Raw genomic sequence first — 23,486 nt, 5'->3', positions numbered from 1 at the left:
TAGCTATAATTACTTTTCATTCAGGTCTCCTCTGAGATACTATTTCCCGAATATAATAGTCAAATAATTAGGTGAGGGTAGTGATGAAGAGTGCTTGGAACATGAATGATGTTTAATAAATAATCTTTTTTTAAACAAAACGCCTAAAATTGATTTCACCTGAGAACAGTAGTAAAAAACAGCTCGTTTCGTTTTTCAGGTTAAAAGTGCTTTTTTCTTCCAATCAAAATCCATACTCTGGTTTCTCAGTAGTCATGACTAATATTTTGGGAAACTGCTTATGTAAGCATTATCATTCCCTCAGCTCATGCATTAGCACATTGTTCTTTTATAGGACACTCTTCGTTATGGGTATTTATGTTTCCGTGCAGTGTAGCAGTATATGTTCCAACTTAGTAATACTGCTTTGCAGTATTAAACTTGTGTAGGGAAAAAGGCCCTTCTGTGATTTCAGAAATGCATTCGTTGATATTTGTTTCATTTTGTGGTGTTTCGAATACTTTCTCATGAAGGAAGACTCTATATTCCAGCTATCTAAAATACAGTCTTGTTTTTACCTTATTCCAAGGTCCCATTATTTTGTCATGGACTAATTTTGAAGTTTCATTGGTTTCTGCAGACATTTTACAGTGGGATGTTTATGATCCTACTATTTACTTTCAGATTTACAAAAATTAGTCTAGCAAAGCATGCTGATTTGGAGATACATGTCCGTATTCTTAAGCACCAACTGTTTTTGCTCTGTGCATGTTTGTTTTGCAAAGAATTTTAAATGTAATACCGTAATTGCAAAATGGACGGTTTGAAAGATTTTCCTTCACCCTGTTCTTGAAAGCGTTGAAATACACCCCTGCTGTGCTGCCAGCTGTCTCGCGGTATTCTCTTCAGCGGCATTAGCATCCTGAATGTGCTTCTTTACTAAATTCTGTGTTCTTGAACATAACTGGAACTATGGCTTTCTTTTAAATAATTGCATACCCTACTTCTCTTCTCAAATCTGCTTTCCTTCTGCTTGATAGTTCCTACCACAGCTGCCAGCACCCCTGATGCCGTTGACAAGTACCTGGAGACTCCTGGAGATGAGAATGAACACGCACATTTCCAGAAAGCCAAGGAGAGACTCGAGGCCAAGCACCGTGAGAGAATGTCCCAGGTAAATGCAACTCTTCAGTCCTTCAGCCCTACCGTATTGGGGAAATTGCAGCCTCGGTGTTCCCCAGACTGATAAATACCTAGGGCTGGGAATTAGGTCTTTAATTTTATCCAAGTCTTTAAAAATATATTTGCTCTAATGGTATCAATTTTGGGTTTGTTGTACCTTCCACTCGCATGTCCCCTAGGAAAGATTTAGGTGTAGTTTTGAAGTTGCGTTTTGTAAGTACGAAATAAATTATGCCTACGACATTCTCCACGGGATGAGAAAAGGTACTTGGTGTCGTTATTATATGTATATGTGGCACCTGTAATCACCACATTATAAATTAAAATCCATTCAATGTTCTTTAGTAAAGATGAAGAATATTTTTGTATGAAACACCAGATTATTAAAACTTTGAACCTATTGTTTCTTGCAAAGTTAATTCATAAAACCATAGAAACTTAACATAATAATCATTTCATCTAGTCCCGTAAGTGGTAGACGATGGAATAGAAGTTTAGAGAGCAATTCTTCTCCCGAACCCAAAGCAAGTGTTTGGAACCCAAGCCTTCCCCACTCTCAGTATAATGCTTTCATTACATTAGGTTGCAAATCCTTTTTTTAAAAAAAATCAGATTCTTTTTTAAACAAATTTAAAAATAGCTTGAGTCCAAAACTTGGCTCTGGTCGTTAGCTGCCATCCAGTCGGTCCGGGACTCATGGCGAGAAATGAAAACGCTTCTCAGTCCTGTGACATCCCGTGGTCCGTTGCAGATCAAGATCATTGTGGTCCAGAGGGTTTTCACTGACTGGGTTTAAGAAGTAGATCACCAGGCCTTTCTTCTTAGTCTTAGTCTGGAAGCTCCACTGAAACTTGTTCAGCATCATGAGCAACCTGCAAGCCTCCACTGCTGTGCCTGAGGTGAACTGGCCAGGAATCGAACCTGGGCCCACCACAATGAAGACAAGAATTCTACCACTGAACCACTCCTGCCCCCCACCCACCCCCAAAAAAAGGGGCTAATCAATATATAATATTATCAACTACTATTTGAGGTCTGCCTAGTAATAGGTGCTGGATGTTGTATCATTGCTGTTATTAGTTGCCATCGAGTTGATTCTGACTCATGGAGACCCCAAGTGTGCAGAGTAGAACTGCCCCATAGGACTTTCATGACCGTGACCTTTGGGAAGCAGATCTCCAGGCCTTACTTCCAAGGCGCCTCTGGGTGGGTTCAAACGGCCAACTTTCCAGCTAGTAGTTGAGCACTTAGCCCTTCGCACCACCAAGAAGCTCGTGGATGTTATATAGACAATAGTGAGAATTCTAGCCTTTTCTAAGATTCATCATTAATCCACACTTAATACTTGCCAAAAGGTGGTCTGTTCGAACCCACCAGCCACTCCGTGGGAGAAAGATCCCTAAAGATTACAGCCTAGGAAACCCAATGGGGCAGTTCTACTGTGTCCTATAGGGTCGCTATTGACGGCAGTGAGTATTACTTGCCAGTCACGGTTCTATTTATAGTCTATGTACCTAACAATGAACTTGAAAAAGAAAAAAGAGGGTAAGTTAGTTTTAAGAAAACATAAGTGAATGAATGAAGAAAAATCGAAGTTTAAAGTCAGCTGTTCATTTTTCGGTGGTCATCTTCTGGAGCAAATATCAGAAAGTATGACTAATTGTTGCCATATTTAGCAAAAATAATTAAAAGCATCATGGTAGACATTTAAAAGGATTTTTGAGTTAGTGTGCCATATATTTTCTAAGATCATAATAAGTCTTTAATAGATAGTACTAATGCATCTAGAATGGTATAACAGAGTTCTTTTTTTTTTCTTTGAAGATGAGTAGCCATTATGCTTGACTCTAATATAATTAAACATACACACACAGCAATCACAATGCTGTTGGCTCTGGAAAATGATGTGCAGTTCTAATTGCCCATAATGAAAACCTAAAATCAGGTTGAACTAGAAAGCCAGCTAGTGTGGAACAGTGACGTTTCATATGAAGTCAATTCTTTTGAAAAATAGGATCTTTCATTAGGAAAGACGCAGGCTGACGTATAATCACTGTTAAAGAGTAGGGGGACTGTGCACCCTACTTATTGCCACTGGAGTGCTCTCCTTTAAATTTAAATCTTATCCCACTTCCTGTTCCGGAAACTTCTGTTGCCCTGGGCAAGCGAACTCCAAAATAATAATAATGATAAAAATAGGCCAGATGAACACTGAATGCTCAGCCTGGCATTTGGAGTGTCCCCTGCCCCTACTCCAGCCTCCTGGTCTACCTCTTCTGCCTCAGCTGCTGACATCACCTGTCTGCCTTCACTCTGCTGTTCTGGTTAGGCTACTGCGCTCACAGTCTGCCTAGCTCAGTTTGGCCTTCTCTTGGTCATTGGCATTGCTCCTTCCGCAAATGGCCTACCGCACCCGTTCCTTATACCCCACATAGTCCTCAGAGTGCGGAAAGCAGTCCTTGCTCTGGCCTTTCCTGTAAATATTTGTTCTCCAGTTTTATTAGTGATAGTTTGACGTACATGTCTTACCTTTCAAGCTGGATTGTAAAATCCTTTCCGCTCATGTAAATTCATATAAGGCACCTTGGTAACCTTGCATTTCAGTCTTGGACACATAAACAAATAGGCATTATTATAAAAAACAAATGCAAGCTCTGAAATTTTTGTTTCTTCAGTATGTCATTTTGATCCTTTTAAGAAGATGAATTTTAAATACTCTAGAGTATAGGTCTCCCTAGAATATCAACTTAACTTTATCTTAGCACATCTGTTTTACCCGTGACTTAGTTCCTGTAAGTTTTGATATTTTATCTTTTAGTCATTAAATGTATCTGAGATGTCTTAAAAGAGTTTATCCTGGAGCAGAGAATACTACCGACTAGACACCAGTGGGGAGGTAGGAAAGTGAGCCAGCTGAGAATCAACATTTAGCTTCATAATCTGTGGCGCTGAATTCTGGGGACAGTTTGACTTTGAACTTGTCTGCCTCTTAAATCTCTACTTAGTGGTTGTCATTTTTCTCTGCGTGCAACAGCCAAGTCTTGGAAGATCCATAAATCCAGATATTGCTGGCTTTGTGTAGGCAGTGGGAAATGGTTTTATAGGGATCTCTAGAGCAACGTCAATGTTTAGACTCTATAATTTTAAATTTCAGATAAATTGGGTTTTAATCGTTGTGTGTGTGTATGTTTGTGTGTGGTTGTTACTTGGTTTTTTACAAATATGGAGGTTTTTTTATTTGTTTTATTTGGGGGCTCATAATAGCTCTAAACTTGTAGCTTTTGCTGTGTTACTCTGTTGAGAATAGCCTTTACCACATATAAATAAGCATTTGAACAGTGTATTTATACTCTAATTACTTAGGTCTTTAGCAGTTTTAATAGATCCTTAAAATGAAGTCCTTCAAAACAAAACGTTGACCTTACTGTAAATTTGTAAATTTGTTGTTTTTAAGATAAGAACCCATATTGTCTGTCAAGTTGATTCCAACTCATGGCAACCCCGTGTGTGTTTAGAGTAGAACTGTTCTCCATAGGGGTTTCAGTGGCTGTGACCTTTTGGAAATAGATCAGCAGGCCTTTTTCTGTGGTGTTTGGGTGGACTCCCAATTCCAACCTTTCAGTTAACAACCGAGTGCATTAACCATTTGTACTACACAGGAACTCCTCTTATGGAAAGTCCTTTCTCCTGTCACCAGCTATCAATAAACTTAGCTCACCTGTTGGAATTTTCATCTTATAACGGTAAATTGGGCCATTGGGAATAAAAGCCTGGTCTTCAGAGCTTAGCCAGATCTTGGTTCAATTTCTTCTCCATTACTTACCTTCCTGACCCTGAGCAGGTAACTTAATCTGGTCTATAAAATGGGAGTGCTGATGCCTCATCTCAGAGGCTGTTGTAAGGAATCAGTTAAATGAGATAGATTATGTGAAGCATTTAACACAGGATGTAGTATGTAGCAGGTGGTCGGTAATGTTATCTGGTATCATTGTGCCCCAGTAGAAGCCATTGTGCAAAGAGAGATGTCAGGCCTGCAGAGTAAAGATGTGTCTTTGGCTTGTCGGGTGCTTTTACAGGTGAATTGTTTTATCTGTGGGAGTGGGGACAAAAATAAAAATTCTCCCCAAGTATATATTGTTAAATTGCTCTGAAAACCAAACCTTGATTTCATTTTTAGACTAATGTTTATTTTCGATTCATTAGCTAAACAGATGGCCTTAATTATTCTATATGGAGCTCTGGTGGCGCAAATGGGCTGTTAATCGAAAGACTGGTGGTTGGAACCCATCCAGCGTCTCTGTGGGACAAAGACCTGGTGATCTGTACCCATAAAGATTAAAGCCTAGAAAACCCTATGAGACAGTTCTCTCTCACGTAGGGTCTATGAGTAGAGATCAACTCGACGGCACCCAACAACAATTATTCTATAGGTTCCCCAGCTCAAAGCTGAAAGTCCAGGTTCTGAATGAACAAGAAGGTAAGATGAACAAAATGTCAGTGTAATGCAGGATATCAGTTTTTCATATTCTGATGAGACACGTGGCTTCTATTTCAAGCTGATTCTGAGATTTGTTGCCTATCGAGTTCATGGTAGGGTATGGCCTCTGAACATCCGCAAAGCAGGAAAATGAGATATTTACCTCCTTCATAAAGTTAAGGTAGCAAATATCAGAAGGGCAAATATCTCTTGCCCACGCTAAGGCATCTGGGACAATGTTTCTTTTCTGGGACAGTGTTTCTTTTTTTGCGTGTTCTGTTCTTGCTCATGGCAGCTGGGCAGTTGTCCCAATTTTGCTGTGAATTTGAGGTTATTTTTAGTGTGTTCTTCTACTGTAATAGGAAACTCCTTCCATCCTGTTTTCTCCATAATTTCTCTAAAGCAACATGAGGCAGCGACTGTATCTTATACAGAGAATTGAAGCTAACAGCCAATGAAATAGCTAATTAGAACCCATGCAGTAGGTCTCTGTCAATAGTTATTTATCCCAAGCCTTGTTTTTTTTTTTTTTTTTTTTGTGATCTTGATGGACACTGTGGAAAAATCAGTATTTTCAGGATGCTGTAGTTAATTACCATCGAGTCAGCTCTGACTCATAGCGACCTCTTTTATAACAGAATGAAATGTTGGCTGGTCCTGTGTCATCTTTATGATCACTGCTGTGTTTGAGTCTATTGTAGTGGCTACTGTGTCAGTTCATCTCGTTGAGGGTTTCCTTCGTTTTTAGCGATCCTCTACTTTACCAAACATGATGTTCTTTTCTAGCAGTTGATCTCTCCTGATGACGGGTCCAAAGTAAGGGAGCCAAAGTCTCCCCATCCTGGTTTCTAAGGATCATTCTGGTTGTATTTCTTCTAAGACTTATTCATTCTTCTGTCAGTTTTTAGGGGCAAATACAGTTAACAGCAGGCTTTTGTAGTCCAGAAATGAGATTTTCTCATACTTTGAAAGTCCACAAACTACGTAAAGTACATCTGTCAACAAAATAATATTTTGGTTACTTGATCTTTTGCTTGTTTTTTTACCTAGTTCAGGTATGAGTTGTACTTAAACTCTACTTGACAGCTAGTAGTACAGTTGAAAAAGAATGGGCAACCATAGGTGATAATTGTAAGAATCAATTATTATTTTCTGTCAACAACATGTACAGCTGAAGACACTTCCTCTTTACATTCAGGTCGTTGAGTGAACTTCACTCAGGGAAATCCTGGGTGAATATCAAGTTTGAAAGGAGATAGGCTTTATTTTACTGATTATTTGCATCCTAATGTGAGGTCAAATATTATTCAGATTGGAACGGAATATGGTGGTTTTTTTAAAAAAAACACTTAAAATGATAAAAATAAAGGAAAACTCTCACAATCCAGCCTATTAAATCTGTATTTGAAAGGAGAACTGATGGTTTTAAACTCAAATGTTTTCTCATTTTATAGGTCATGAGAGAATGGGAAGAGGCAGAACGTCAAGCAAAGAACTTGCCCAAAGCTGATAAGAAGGCAGTTATCCAGGTAAGTTGAACCCATTCCCTGCCAAGTCGAAAATGCCCAAACCTCTGTGGACTCAGTGCCTGGAGGTTGGTGGCTTGAGCCCACCCAGCGATACTGGAGAAGAAAAGGCCTGCTGGTCTCCTTCCATTAAGATCACAGCCAAGAGAACCCTATGGAGCAGTTCTACTCAGTAACACATGGGGTTGCTGTGAGTCGGAATTGACTTGGCAGAAACCAACAACAGTAAAACTGTTGATCATTGTTTAGTAATCGTTTGATTAAAATCCTGCCTTAATTTGTTTCCAGTTAGCTCAAGTTATAAGTCACGCCATCGAATTCATAATGATTACTGACAATCTACTTTTTGTCAATGATATAAATATGGTTGCTGTAATGTTCTGCCAGATCCCTGGGTGGTGCAAATGGTTAAGACTATAACAGAAAGGTTTGTGGTTCAAACCCACCCAGCGGCACCTTGGAAGACAGGACCTGACAGTCTGCTTCTGAGAGGCCACAGCCTTGAAAACCCTATGGAGCAGTTCTACTCTGCATGTGTGGGGTTGCCATGAGTCGGAATCGACTCGACTGGCAACCAACACCACATACCAGTCTTCTACCGATTCTTCCTTTGGCGACAATTATGTGAGGCCTTGAACTTTTCTCTGAAACTGTCATAAACTGAGAGATTAGTATGGTCATTTACTTAAAGTGATTTTAGGAAGAAAGAAATTTTTTTTTAAAATGCAGTATAGTTTAGAGTTTCAAGAGTGCATCCATTTATCCTACATGGTTGTTGAGAAGATCTGCTGGGTGAGTTTGAACTGCCAACCTTTTGGTCAGCAGCCAAGTTCTTAAACATTGCACCACCAGGGTTTCTTTAACCTACCTTATCATTAGTCAAATCAGTGTTCAGGGACCCTGTGTAACCCTGATTTCTATTAGGAAATTAAGTTTTGGTGGGGAGGGGGCATGAAGCGGAAGTAACCCCTAAGACATGCTGAATTCGTCAAGATGTTAGAATGATTTTATGCGATCTTTAGCATTGTTTTCACCTCTTTGAGAAGATAGAACATATCACTCTTAAAAGACTTGAGTTTGCTGCCTCATCCTATTTGTTTAGTTCCCGATTGATGTGTGTGTGTTTGTAATGGCAGCATTTCCAGGAGAAAGTGGAGTCTCTGGAACAGGAAGCAGCCAACGAGAGACAGCAGTTGGTGGAGACGCACATGGCCAGAGTGGAAGCCATGCTCAATGACCGTCGTCGCCTGGCTCTGGAGAACTACATCACTGCCCTGCAAGCTGTTCCTCCACGGGTAGGTCAAGCTGAGGCCTCGCTTTACAGTTTACTTCACATTACAGACCGTGGGGCAGGGGATTCTGGGCACTGAAGGCCATAAGAAAGAAACCAAGAGAAATGCTGTGAGCACCCTTGTTCATGGGTTCAGATCTGTCCATTCCTTCTTGAAGTTGAAGGGTAACACAAGACAGCTGCCTCCATGGATCATCTTGGGACAATAGACACATCTTTCTACAGAGAAGTCAGATAGGCTTCCCAGGGACTCAAAGTCCAACCCTTGACTTGATATTCTTGAGGCAGTGATGACTTGAAGAGTTGAAGTTAGAGAACCGCTCTGTAGTAAAGCTGGAAGGACGTTGAGAAATAACCAGGCCCAGCCCTCTCATCATGTAAGTGATGTAACTAAGATCTAAAAAAGTTGACACTTGGCTGAGTTGTAAGGGTTTTTAGTGGCCAAGTAGGAACTCGAATTTGGATTTCCTGCTCACAGGGCAGTGACCATATTCTCTGGGAAAACTCCTAGTCAGTCATGATGTCTGTGGTGGGAGGGCTTATTTGTGGTATTTAGTGATCAGTGCCTGGAAAGACTTGCCAGGCAATGCAGGCATCGATTTCCTCAGTGGGAAAATTTACTAGGAACATTCTGAGAGTGTTAACATGCCTACTTGTGCTATCCGTTATTGAGAGACGGTTATTGAAATCTCCGACTATAATTGTGGGTTTGTCTGTTTCTCCACGCAGTGCTATCAGTTTTTGCTTTGTGCATTTTGAAGCTCTGATGTTTGGTGCATAAATTCTCAGTTTTTATGTCCTCTTTCATCCTTTGATCCCTTTATTGTTATGAACAGACCTTCTTTATCCCTACTAATATGTTCTGCTCTGAAATCTACTTTGTCTAATATTAACAATGCTACTCCAGCTTTTTTTAAAAAATGAACGTTAGCATAGTACATCTTTTCCCATCTTTTTACTCTTAACCTATTTGTACTTATATTTGAAGTACATTTTATGCACACAGCATATATTTGATCTCACTTTTTTATCCAGTCTGACAATCACTGCTTTTTAATTGGGGAGACTGTGTACCTTTAATGAGATTATTGATATGGTAATGTCTAAATCTGTCATCATGCTATTTGTTTTCTATTTGTTGCCTTTTTCCTCTTTTTATGCCACCTTTTGGACTTATAAAATATTTTTATTATTCTTTTCTATGTCCTTTGTTATCTTGTTAACTATAATTTTAGTTGTTGTTTTAGAGCTTATATAGTACATGTTTAACTTTTAACAATTCTCTTATACTCCTTTGTTCTTTACTACATACATGTCTTTATCTGGCTGCTTTTAAGATTTCTCTTTATCAGTGATTTTGAGCAATTTGATTATGATGCACCAGGTGTAGTTTTCTTTATGTTTCACGTTCTAGGGGTTATTGAACTTCTTGGATCTATCGGCAACCCATCTGGCTATTTTTCCTCTCACATATTGTAGTTTTCACCTCTGGAAGTTCAGGGTTTTTTTTTCCCCCTATCACCTATATTGCTGCATAACTTTTTGAACCTATAGAATGCATTTATAAAAGCTTTTAGTGTCTTTGTTTGCTAATTCTAATATCTGTGTCTGCTTTGTGTTGATTTTAATTAATCGATTCTTCTTGTGAGTGGTATTTTTCTGCATCTCTTCATACCCGGTAATTTTTTATTGTATGCTAGACATTGTGAATTTTACTTAGTTGAATGCTGGATATTTTTACATTCATATAAATATTCTTGAACTCTATTCTGGAATGCAGTTAAGTTACTTGAAAACAGTTCCATCCTTTTGGATTTTGCTTATACAATTTTTTAGGTGAGAGCTCGAGTGGTTCCTAGTCTGTGCAAATCATTCCCTAGTTAGGGAAAGGCAAGACCTTTTTGTGTACTCTACCGTGGATCTGGAGGTTTTCCAGGAGCAGGCAGTGTTCCTGACCCTGTGTGAGCACCAGGCATTGTTACGTCTAATCCCTTTGGGTGGTTCTGTCCCCAGGTACAGGTTGTGTCTTTCAGATGCAAGTGCTTATCAGTACTCAGGTGCATGTTCAAGGTCAACCCTCTGCACATACCTAGGTTCTCTCTCTGTGTAGCTTTCCCCTGTCCTGTTCTATGAACTCTTGCCACCTTGAGCTTTCCAGATTCTCTTCCCCATCCTCAGCTCCAGGAGTCCATCCAGCTCCGTCTGAGTTCCCTGTCCTTGAGCTGCCACCTGGAAACTCTCGGGCAGTATGTTTGGGTGATTGGAGGGCTCACCTCATTTGTTTCCTGTTTTTCAGGGATGACTGTCCTTCACTTCCTGATGTCTAATAAATTGCAAAAACATTGTTCAGTCTATTATTTTCCATTTCTGGTTGGTTGAGTTAGATGGGTAAACCTGGTTCCTGTTACTCCATGTGGGCTGGAAGCGGAAGTCTGTATTATGTAACTAAATCAGTAAGCCACCCACTTGCACTGATTCTCCTCACCGTCTGAATTTTTCTTTGCTAAAGTTACAGCAGTGAAGGCTGTGAGGAACCATCAAAGAGTTTCTGGCACCCTTGCAGATAGCTAGATGGTTTTGACCCTGTTTTAGCGATCACATCACTAAGACCTCGGGAGACTGAGTGGCTGCTATCGGGTGACACTGCTGGTAGGGAAGAAGGTGGATCTCTTGAATCACAGTTGCCCAGTGCAGTACCTTCTCACTGGACTATACTTCCCTCTCTGAGCAAAGAGCATTTGAGCAAGAATATGCACTTTAGCATTTTCTATTTGGAATAAAGTTCAGTCCCAGCAAAGCCCTGCTCAGTAAAATTATGTTGATGTCCTTCTGCAGATAAACAATTCCTTGGTTCATCTTTCTAGAAAACATGGTTTCAGGGCTGAGCTTGTTGAGATCATTTGCCAGAGCAAGGCAGGGTGGTGGGTGTTGAGACCAGAATCTTAATAGCTGGCATGGAGACAAATGCTCCAGCTGAAAAGTTCAGCTCTCTGAAGTAGGATCTTTGCTGAAATGGTCATCGGCAGAGCTAAAAATAAGCAGTGGGCTGAATGGAGTCTTTAACAAATACACATTTAAAATCCTTGAGTTTAGTCTCATCCACCATCATAGGAAAGGCAAGGAGAGTGGTTGCCAGGGATTGATGTTTCATCAAAGAGGATAATTTTAGATTGATCATAATGGTGGTTGTTGTGGACTTGCTGATCACTTCATATGGAGTTGGACATCATGTTTTTTTGAAATAAAAGTGAAAGACTGGCTTAGGAAGAACATTTTACTGTCAAAAAAACAAGATTGCTATTGACTGATCCAAGAATTCCTATTGAGTTCTGACCTTAGAGATAACATAAAACTCTCTCATGTAATAAGAAAATGGGACTGGGTGCCACAGGTCTACAATATTGGGGCATAACCTGCTGTTTTTGTTAAGATACCATCTTTTGTCTGAGTGTTTTGTTTAAATTTTAACGTATAGCTTGACATGACACTTAGCTCTGCAGTTGGAAAATACTGGAAAATTCTAAGCCTCTTCCTGAGGACTTTTATACATTGCTTTTGAAAAAAGTAAACCAAAAGCTTATCAGGTATTGTCTATGGAAACTCACACCTTATCATTGGAGCCATAAATAAATATTTCTACAATCTTTTCTACACCTTACGCAGTGCCTAGAAAATACAAAAATGTTTAGTAAATGTTAGTTGAATATAAATAAGTTAATGAAGAGTGTTTTGATATCTATATATTCTATAGATATTACCGCTAACAGAATAATTACTCTCCTAACCTGACCAAATTCTACCAGAGTCCCAGACTTCGGAAACGTGAAATGACACGCATTGTTTCCACACAGGCTCTTTGAGGCTCAGGTGTAACCCATCTTTTAACATTTTATTTCTGTGTAGTTAGAATTCTTACTCTCGTATTAATTGTATTTTGCAAATTTCTAGGTGTCTTAGTTCCCTAGTGCGCCAGCTCTGGGGGAAGGCTTTCTCTCTCAGAGGGCTCTGGACGAGGGTCCCCGTCTCTTCTGATCTTCTGCTCCTGAGCAGCCTTCATGTGGCTTAGCATCTCTCCTCCCTCATCTCTGCTTCTCTCACTTGCTTGTTTAATCTCGTTGATAGCTCATTCCCAAATGGGATTATAACCACAGATATAGGGATTTACAACACATATTTTTGGCTGACACAGTTCAATCATAACTACATGTGTTTTATTTTCAGAATTTCCTTTTTAATCAATTATGTGCCTATAGGCTGATACAATGAATAACCAGCCTAAAAGTACATTGTTTTGACTCAAATTTAAAATCATGTATGTAGGTATGCATGTACACAGACACACACTTTATTTTCTTTTAGTTGAAATAAATACTTAAAATATTACTATGGTTAAAACAATTTTATTTCCTCCTGGGGGGATATATATATAAATATATATATATATATATATATATATATATAGTCTTTTTGTTGAGGATTTTTACTCTCCTCTTCCTCTGTTCAGACTGGTAATTCTTTTTACTTCCCTAAAAATGTTCAGAAAAGATAAATTCCTCTCCAGCATTGCATCGCACACAGTTAACATTCGTCACCCTCGGAGGCCTCTGAGATACCACCCTTACGGGCTACTAGAGCTAAACTATTTTCATTTATTAACCAGTTCTCGACAATTGTGTGCTTCCTGCTTTCTACTTGATGAGACCTCATCTTCAGTCTACTCATAGCCTCCTGAAATACGAGCTCCATAGTATCTGAGTCTCCTTCTCGTCTCTGTAAGGGACCTATTTCTTCCTAGAAGGAGAGAACAGGACAAGGATGTCAGCCTAGTCAACATTCTCTGTAGTCTGAAGAGAAATTAAGCTTAACGTGGGATCCTACACAGTTAAATCAAAGGCTAAATAGGGATTTCTGTTTAAAATAAACTTTCCATTATAGGCCTAGGTCTGGAAAAACTTACGAGTCCCTTATTGTAAGAGCTAAGATGCTTTATAATGAGAAATAAATATCCAAACTTTCTTTTAATAATACATCTGAGATTTTAGTGTTTTTACAGATACGTTGTTTAAATCTTCCATTAGGCAACACCATGTTTATGATCCTGGCTTTAACAGCTTTTCTGTATTTCTGATTGGATATATGAATCAGGAAGCATTTTCTTTTCACATGTGGCTGTTGTTGTTTTTTCTTACCAATTAAAATTTTTTTGTGAGACGAAATTCACATCACAAAATTAACATTAATCATTTTAATAAAAAAAAAATTTTCACGTGTAGCTGTTGTCTGTCTAGCCAAGGGAGCCCTGGTGGTGTAGTGGTTAAGAACTTGGCTGCTCACCAGAAGGTCAACAGTTTGAATCCACCAGCTGCTCTTTGGAAGCCCCATGGGGCAGTTCTACTGTGTCCTGTAGGGTCTCTGTGAGTCGCAGTCTACTCGACAGCAGCGGGTTTGGTTTTGGTTTTGTCTTGCCAGGAGTGTTTCTTGTTTTGTTTTGATTTGTTTTTTCCCAGGGTCCCCAGTGTCTCATAATCGCAGTCATCGTATTAATACTAAAATTCTTTTCATGCCTGTATCTGCTGCTCTATACTCAGGCCCTCAGTACTGAATGAATAAAAAAAATAAAATCAGCAATTTCTGTAGCACTAGCACCTTTTCCTTTCTCGTTTCTGAATAGTTTAGCTAAATGTTCAGTTTACTGAGATCTTGGAAGACTTCTTCACAGAATTCATTGGAGGAACGTTAGTCTAATGATATGTGCAACTTTTACCTAAGAAGCACGGCTTTGTCACTGTTGAGATTTTACCCGAAGCAATTTGGTAAATTCTAACAATAGGGCAATAAATGCTGAATGAAAGAGATATCATTGAAGAGGAAATTTGCAACAATTAATGGGCATTTTGTGGAATCTGATGCACCAGGAGGTTCCAACTATATTAATCATTGACCTGTGATGTTGAATCAGTGGCAGTTTTGGTGTAACTATAAATTGTCTAAGTCCAAAAAGGAAATTAAGCTGTTACACTTAGCTATTTTACTGTTTGTATATGACATCATTAACTGTTCTTCTCCCTACAACCTGTCATTGTCTGCTATTTACTTTTGATTGCAAAAGAAACATCAAACATTTTATAGAAGGTAGCCTGTATCTCGGAGGTAAATATGGTACATTCATACCGCAATATAAGAGATAATAAAATCAGCTGTCGTTGAGTCCATTCTGACTCGTGGTGACCCCATGTGTGTCAGAGTAGAACTATGAGCCATAAGGTTGTCTTTTTTTTTTTATTTTACTTATTTTGTTGCTGTTGAAAATATACACAGCAAAACATACACCAATTTAGCGGTTTCTCTGTGTACCATTTAGTGACATTGATCACATTCTTGGAGTTGTGCTACCATTCTCACCTTCCTTTTCTGAGTTGTTCCCCCTCCATTAACATAAACTTACTGCCCCCTAAGGTTCCTATCTAATCTTTTGAGTTGCTGTTTTCAATTTGATCCCATTGAGATAGTTCTTAAAAGAGCATAATGCTCAAGGCAGACTTTTTTTTTTTACTAGTTAAGCTGAACTATTTGGATTTAAGAAGACTTCAGAGGATATTTTTGGTTTAAGGTTTAAAGATTATCTCAGGGCAGTAGTTTCAGGGGTTCATCCAGCTCCCATGGCTTCAGAACGTCTGGAGTTCATGAGAATTTCAAATTCTGTTCTGCATTTTCCCCTTTTTGAGCAGAATTCTTCTATAAAATATTTGATCAAAACGTTCAGTAATGGTAGCTGGGCACCATCTAGTTCTTCTGGTCTCATGGCAAAGCAGACAGTTGTTCGTGGAGGGAGTTAGCCACACATTCCATATCCTCCTCCTATTCCTGACTCTCTTTCTTCCTCTGTTGCTCTAGGCGAACAGAGACCAAGTGTTGTGCCTTGGATGGCACTTGAAAGCTTTTAAGACCCGAGGCACCACGCAGTGAACTAGGAGGTAGAAGAGAAGCACTAAACAAGTTATTCGGCCAATTAACTGGGATGTCCTACGAAACCATGACCCTAAACTTCCAAACCAAGAAGCCAAATCTCGTGAGGTGTTTGGTTGTACATAAGCAGCCTCAGCAGCTACTCTTTCTTTTTTTCCATGTCATTGTTGTATTTCTATCACACAACTTTTTGCCAATTCAACTTTTTACAGGTGTACAACTTCTTGACAGCAATTACAATAATCAACTCTGCAACCCTACCCTTAATCAATGCGATATTTCATATAAGTGAGTTCATACAGTATTTGACCTTTTGTGATTGACTTATTTCACTCAGCATAATGTCTTCCAGCTCCATCTATATTGTAGCATGTATCAAGACTTCATTTCTCATACTGGCTGAGCAGTATTCCATCGTATATATGTACCATATTTTCCTTATCCATTTATCTGTTGATGAGCATTTAGGTTGTTTCTATCTTTTGGCTATCGAGAATATTGCTGCAATGAACATTGGCGTACAAGTCTATTTGAATCTCTTCTTTCAAGTCTTTGGAGTATATACATAGGAGTAGAATTGCTGAGTCATATAGTAGTTCTATTTCTAAATTTTCGAGAAACTATCACACTGTTCTGCACAATGGCCGTTCCATTTTGCGTTCCCACCAGCAGTGAGTAAGGGCTCCAATTTCACCATATCCTTGCCAACATTTGTCGGTTGCAGTTTTTTGTTTTGTTTTGTTTTGTTTTGTTTTGTTTTTTTGTCTTAGCCATCCTAGCGGGAGTGAAATGTGTATCTCATTGTGGTTTTGATTTGCATCTCTCTTGTGGCTAATGACGCTGAGCATTTTTTCATGTGTTTGGTGGACATTTGAATGTCCACTTTGGTGAAATGTCTGTTCAAGTCCTTGGCCCATTTTATGATTGGGTTATTTGTTTTTTTGTTGTTAAGTTGTCAAAGATTTATATATATTTCGGTTATTAGATTCTTGTTGGATATATGGTTCCCAGAGATATCTTCCCAGTCAGTAGCTTGTGTTTTCACTTTTTTGGTAGTCTTTTGATGAACAAAAGTTTTTAATTTTTATGAAGTCACATTTATTTCTTTTGTCTTTTGCTGTTTGTGCTTTTGTTATTATGTTAGATAATCCATTATGAAAAGCTAGGCCTGACAGCTTTGCCCCGCTTTTTCTTCTAAGAATTTTATTGTTTTAATTTTCACATTTACATTCTTAATCCATTTTGAATTTGTTTTTGTGTATGGTGTGAGGCATGGATTCTATTTCATATTTATGCATGTGGAAATCCAGTTTTCCCAGCACCATTTATTGAAGAGACTCTTCTTTCCTCATCGAATCGGCTTAACACCTTATCAAAAATCAATTGGTCATAAATGTGTGGTTTATTTCTGAACTCTCAACTCTGTTCCATTGGTCTGTGTGTCTGTTGTTATACCAGTACCAGACTGTTTTGATTACTATAGCTGTATATTATGTTTTAAAATCTCAAAGTGTGAGTCCTCCTACTTTGATTTTTTATTTCAACATTGCTTTACCTATTTGTGGCCTCTTGCCATTCCGTTTAGAGTTGAGGATTCATTTTTCTATTTCTGTAAAGACGGCTATTGGAATTTTGATCGAGATTGTATTGAATCTATAGATTGCTTTCATTAGTGATGACATCTTAACAATATTAAGTCCTCCAATCCATGAACATGGAACATCTTTCCATTTATTTAAGACTCCTTTAATCTCTTTCAGCAATGTTTTATAGTTTTTATTGTATAAGTCCTTCATGTCCAGGTTAGATTTATTCCTAGGTATTTTATTCTCTTAGATGCTACTGTACATGGAATTGTTTCCCTAATTTTCCTTCCAGATTTCTCACTGCTGGTGTATAGAAACCCGACTGATTTTTGTTTTGTTGACCTTGGACCCTGAAACTTTGCTATATTCTTATATTAGCTCCAGAAGTTTTCTTGTGGGCACTTCGGGATTTTATATATGTAGGATCATATCATTGGCAAATATAATTTTACTTTTTATTTTCCAATCTGGATACCTTTTATTTCTTTTTCTTGTCTTACTGCTCTGACTAGGACTTCTAATACAATACTGAATACAAGTGGTGAGATCGGGCACCTTGTCTTGTTTCAGTTATCAGGGGGAAAGCTCTCACTCTTTCTCCATTAAGTATAGTGTTGGCTATTGGCTTTTCATATATACCCTGAATTGTATTGAGGAAGTTCCTTCTATTCCAATCTTCTTTAGGGTTTTCATCAAGAAAGGGTGTTGGATTTTATCAAATGCTTTTTCTGCATCCATAGAGATGATCTTGTGGTTTTTTTCCTTTGTTCTATTGATATGGAGCATTACATTGATTCATTTTCTAATGTGGAACCATCCCTGCATTCCTGGAATAAATCCTACTTGGTAGCCATAGGGCTTTTGATGGTTGATTTTTTTAGAAGTAGATCTCTAGGCCTTTCTTCTGAGGTACCTTTGGATAAACTCGAACCTCCAACCTTTTGGTAACAAGCCAAGCACCACCCAAGGACTCCTATAATAGATGATAAATGAGTTAAAAATCATATGCTGAATTCCTCATCTGTGGAATCACTAGGAGAATGAATACCAAGGTATTTAAGGCACTCTACCCTCAAGTTTTGAATATAATCAAAATTTTGTAAAGCTAATCAGAATGTACTTAAAAGTTAAAGGACTGTTAGGTTGAAAAATGTCTTTTATAAATGTTCAGTAATTACCCTAGTGGTTAACAGTTTCAAGTCGGAATCAACTGATGGCAACAGGTTTGGGTTTTTTGTTTGTTTTTCACTTATTCAGTCTTCATTCATTTGCATTTAGTTGATGTGTATATAAATTAGTGGTCATGAGAGGACTCTGGAGAGAGCTTTTAAGGACAGATCCAGTAACAAACACCAGGTAGAGAGAAAAACAAGACAATTTGCATTTATTGAACAAAATCCTATAAACTATCCGCTGAATCATTCACGTGCAATTTAAATAAAACCTCTAGGTATTACTTCTTTACCTTGCTGTGAATCTTTAGCATGCTCAGTACAGATCTTGCTAAAGACCAACAAGAACTAGGTAACCAAAGAAGATTAAGAAGTATGTAGGGAAGGCATTAGGGTGAAAGCTGTCCTGTGCCTCTGAGACCATATTCGTCACGCAGGTTCCCTTCACAGCAGAGTTCTACTCAGTCACTGTCTTCAGATATGAAATAGTTCTTCATTGGATGCTGTCAAAACATACAGTGCTGGGATGCTGTAATTTGTTCCAGCAAAGATTACATATGCAGATTTATATGTTAATATCTGTTTTCATTTCATTCTTGAAAATAGAAATCCATTATGGAAACAGATATTTAGTTTTTGTTTTTTTTTTTAAACAAACGCCTAGCACATTATTTGAAAGTTACAGTCTTTATTCATCTGCCTGGGGTTACAGACATCTGCCGTAGAGAACAGATGGTTTCAAAAGATGCGCGTGTGCACACACATGCAAAAGTTTGCGTCCGTTTCAGGGGGTTCATTTAGAGTGTGAACCTCTTCCTTCTATTATCTCTGTCCTTTGCTCTAAGTTTTAATAGGAAGATTAGACACCCAGTGCTAACATAACCAGATTATGGTATTAATACACAGAATATCTAAATTCTGAAATAAGGGGAACTGGTCTGAAAATTGTTATTGTTAGTTTCAAAAGATTTAAAGATCTGAGAGTGATTTAAATCATATGCAAAGAGGTTATAAAATAATATTTCTTAAACTTTCCATGTTTTCAATATCCTTTTGACTAGCCACTGAATTCTTCATGTTTGTTTTCCTAAGTGTGTATAAATAATCCTGTCTTAAATGGAAGTATTGTGACAGTGTTGCTGTTAGGTGCCGTTGAGTCAGTTCCAACTCTTAGCGATCCTCTGTACAACAGAAGGAAACACTGCCTGGTCCTGTGCCATCCTCACAGTCCTTGTTATGCTTGAGCCCATTGTTGCAGCCACTGTGACAGTCCATCTCACTGAGGGTCTTCCTGTTTCTCGCTGACCCTCTACTTTACCAAGGATGATAACATGTCCAAAGTATGTCCTTGCTTCTAAGGAGCATTCTGGCTGTACTTCTTCCAGTGGCAGTCCATGGTGTATTCAGCATTCTTTGCCAACACCATAACTCATATGCATCAGTGCTCCTTCAGTCTTATTTATTGTCCAGCTTTGGCATGCATATGAGGTGACTGAAAATGCTATGGCTTGGGTCAGGCACACCTTAGTCCTCAAAGTAATGTCTTTGCTTTTGAACTCTTCAAAGAGGTCTGTTGCAGCAGATTTGCCCAGTGCAATACATGGTTTAATTTCTTCACTGCTGCTTCCATGGGCATTGATTGTGGATTCAAGTAAAATGAAATTCTTGACAACTTCAGTATTTTCTGTTTATCATGATGTTGTTTATTGTTCCAATTGTGAGGATTTTTGTTTTCTCTATGTTGAGGAATAATCCATACTGAACGCTGTAGTCTTTGATCTTCATCAGTAAGTGCTTCAAGTCCTCTTCACTTTGCCTTCTTAAAATCAGTTTAAACTACAAAATAATGTACGTGCTTTCTGAAGAAAGAAATGTGGATAGGTTTCTCTGTGGACTTTAAATATTTAGCTCAACTCCTACATTTAAAAAATAAAAAGGCTGTGAGCCAGAAGTGTCTATGGAAGCATCTCCAATTTTTTTTTTTTTTTTTCCAGATATCCTAAAGCGTTTTACTTGTTAACATCTTACAACACGAGGGTATATGTGGATTTCTGAAGGGCAAAGTGGGAAAATCAACTTAACCCAGACCATCTCAGGCCCAGAGATGTTTAACTCCCTTAACTGTGCTTTTAAAACTGCACACAGAGGGTTTTGTACGTTTCACGTTATATGCTCAGCATTTCTTGAAATCCAAGGTGGAGAATTGTGAAAATAATGGACCTGCACCTATTGGTGGAAACAGGAGAGAATTGCTTTTTCTTGGTAGGTGATTGACCTTCCCAGCCTCCGGGTTGGAAACCACTAAGGTGCAATTTAGAACTCCAGGAGAAGGTTTTCTGAATAAGTCATTTATGACCTGGAAATGTTAGGGTGGCCCATAGAGTAAGCCATTTACTTCCTCCTCCTTGGCAAGATTGTGCCCAGGGCTTTTAAAGACTGTTGACAGGAAATGGGTTGAAGTTCAGTGTCTTATGATGATAAGGTGCCAGATCTCTGACTCAAGCCTAAAACTATGGTGTGAGACAAGAGGGTTAAGAGTCATGTTTCAATATATTTCCCACGTGAAGTGTCGAGTACAAAGCTACATATTCAGATGTGACTGGCACAAGTCAATCCTATTATCACCAGTCAGTCAAATCTGTGTGATGCCTGCCAACTCCCGGGGACATCAAATTTGAGATATTGTGTAAAAGGACCAAGTGAAAAAGGCAATTAATTCATCTGAGAAGTGGGGAAGTTAATGATAATACATTAACTTTTATAGAGAAGGACCATGAAATTTCCTTGCAAGTTACCTATGTCAACCTAACACCAAACCACAAACCATAAGAATACAAGCTATACCATATTTTGAGATAAATGAAACGTGTCCTCTTGTTGAGACTACTTTGTATGTGCAGTACCAGATGCCCTTGAATCGACTGCAACTCATAGCGACCCCACGTGTGTTAGAGTAGACCTGGGCTCTGTAGGGACTTCAGCAGCTGATTTTTCAGAAGTAGATCGCCAGGCCTCTCTTCCAAGGTGCCTCTGGGCAAACTTCAACTGCCAAGATTTCAGTTAGCAGCCAAGTGCGTTAACTGTTTGCTACACCCAGGAACTCCTTGTATGTGTAGTACAAGTCCATTAAATGTATTTCTGGGACGTGTTCTCAGTTAAAACAGCTTCCCAAAGGGTCCCCATACACTGGACAGATAGATACCAAGTGGGGTTGTAAAATCAGTATGGTCCATGGAAATTGGCAATGCAACTCTTCTATGTAGAATGATGATTATTTTACACTCCAAAAAAACCAAAAACCCATTGCCATCGAGTCAATTCTGACTCATAGCGACCCTATAGGACAGAGTAGAACTGCCCCATAGAATTTTCAAGGAGCGCCTGGTGGATTCGAATTGCCGACATTTTGGTTAGCAGCCATAGCTCTTAACCACTACACCACCAGGGTTTCCTTCCCCCCACTCCCCCCCAAATACCATGGAAGAAAATGTTTCTGGAAGTATATTTAGCCCTAAGCTAGTCGTTAATTTAATTAACAAACCGTTATTAACAACCCAGTCTTACCAAGTACTATAGCAGGAGGTAGAGATACATTATAGCCTTGTTCCCAGAGAGGAAACTGTTCAGTGATCCAAAACATAAATCTGTTTTCAGGTTAAGCACTTTCTCTTTGCTCTCATAATAGGTGTCTAAATCCATCTTAGTTATGCCTATTCTTAATCTATCAATACATTTCTTTTTGGAATAATGTTTCACAATGCTGTGTGATTGTGAGGTAAATTTAGTTCAAATAAAAAAGCACCACATCAGTTGCAAATAGATACTGTGTAATTATGGACTAAACACTCTTTTCGGTTTTTTAACTTTATTTTTTCCCATGCAAAAATTTATACATACCTTGTTCCGTGACTTTAATTGCTCTCCCTGTACTGTGACAGCACACTCCTCTTTTCCACCCCTGATTCCCCATGTCCATTCAACCAGCTCCTAACCCTTTCTGCCTTCCTATTTCACCTCTGTACAGAAGGTGCTCGTTTAGTCTCTTGTATGTACTTGAGCTAAGAAGCACACTCCTTACGAGTATCACTTTATGTCCCACAGTCCAGTCCAATCCTTGTCTAAAGAGTTGGCCTCGGAAATTGTTTTAGTTCTGGGCTGATAGAGAATCCGGGGGCCATGCTTTCCGAAGTTTCTCCAGTCTCAGTCAGACCATTAAGTCTAGTCTTCTTACTAGAATTTGAGTTCTGCACCGCACCTTTCTCCTGCTCCATCTGGGACTCTCTGTTGTGTTTCCTGTCAGGGTGGTCATTGGTGGTAGCCGGGCACCATCTAGTTCTTCTGGTCTCAGGCTGATGAAGTCTCTGGTTTATGTGGCCCTCTCTGTCTCTTGGGCTAATACTTTTCTTGTGTCTTTGGTGTTCTTCATTCTCCCTTCCTCCAAGTGGTTGGGACCAACTGATGCATCTTAGACGGCCACTTGCAAGTTTTTAAGACCCCAGACGCCACTCACCAAAGTAGGATGCAAAACATTTTCTTAATAAGCCTTGTTATGCCAATTGACCTAGATGTCCCCTGAAAGCATCATCCCCAGATAGCTACCCCACTACTCTGTCGTTCAAAGTGTTTGTTTGTATTCAGGAAACTTCTTAGCTTTGGTTTAATCCAGTTGTGGTGACTTCCCCTATAGTGTGCACTGTCCTTCCCTTCACCTAAGATAATTCTTATCTTCTATCTAGTTAGTAAATAACGCTCACCCTTCCTCCCCATCCTCATAACCATCAAAGAATGTTTTCTTCTGTGTTTAAACCTTTTCTTGAGTTCTTATAATAGTGGTTTTATACAATATTTGTCCTTCTGTGACTGACTAAATTCACTCAGCATAATGACTTCCAGCTTCCTCCATGTTATTTCATGGCTTTGTTCTTTATCCTTGCATAGTATTCCATTGTGTGAATGTACCATAATTTGTTTATCCATTCTTCCATTGACGGGCACCTAGGTTGTTTCCATCTTTTTGCTATTGTGAACAGTGCTGTACTGAACATGGGTGTGCATATATCTATTCGTGTGACGACTCTTATTTCTCTAGGATATATTCCAAGGAGCGGGATACCTGGATTGTATGGTACTTCTATTTCTAGCTTTTTAAAGAAGCGTCAAATCTATTTCCAAAGTGGTTGTACCATTTTACATTCCCACCAAAAGTGTGTAAGTGTTCCACTCTCCACAACCTCTCCAGCATTTATTATTTTGTGTTTTTTGGATTAATGGTAACCTTGCTGGGGTGAGATGATATCTCCATTGTAG

At 38.8% G+C, this 23,486-nt stretch overlaps 1 protein-coding gene across 2 annotated transcripts in view; it reads left to right on the top strand.

Moving 5' to 3' along the window:
- APP (amyloid beta precursor protein) overlaps window positions 1-23,486 on the top strand; it is a 125,928-nt gene that overhangs the window by 19,011 nt on the left and 83,431 nt on the right. For both annotated transcript variants that reach the window (XM_023726656.1, XM_023726658.1), the window contains exons 2-4: window positions 1,020-1,153; window positions 7,093-7,167; window positions 8,301-8,459. In XM_023726656.1, coding sequence (XP_023582424.1) covers window positions 1,020-1,153; window positions 7,093-7,167; window positions 8,301-8,459 — 368 coding nt within the window. The remainder of the gene's footprint in view (window positions 1-1,019; window positions 1,154-7,092; window positions 7,168-8,300; window positions 8,460-23,486) is intronic.

Source organism: Trichechus manatus, unplaced genomic scaffold, assembly GCF_000243295.1.
Source record: "Trichechus manatus latirostris isolate Lorelei unplaced genomic scaffold, TriManLat1.0 scaffold00012, whole genome shotgun sequence".
Taxonomy (NCBI): Eukaryota; Metazoa; Chordata; class Mammalia; order Sirenia; family Trichechidae; genus Trichechus; species Trichechus manatus.
The sequence above is the reverse complement of the archived record's forward strand: the minus strand, read 5'-3'. Positions and strand labels throughout refer to the sequence as shown.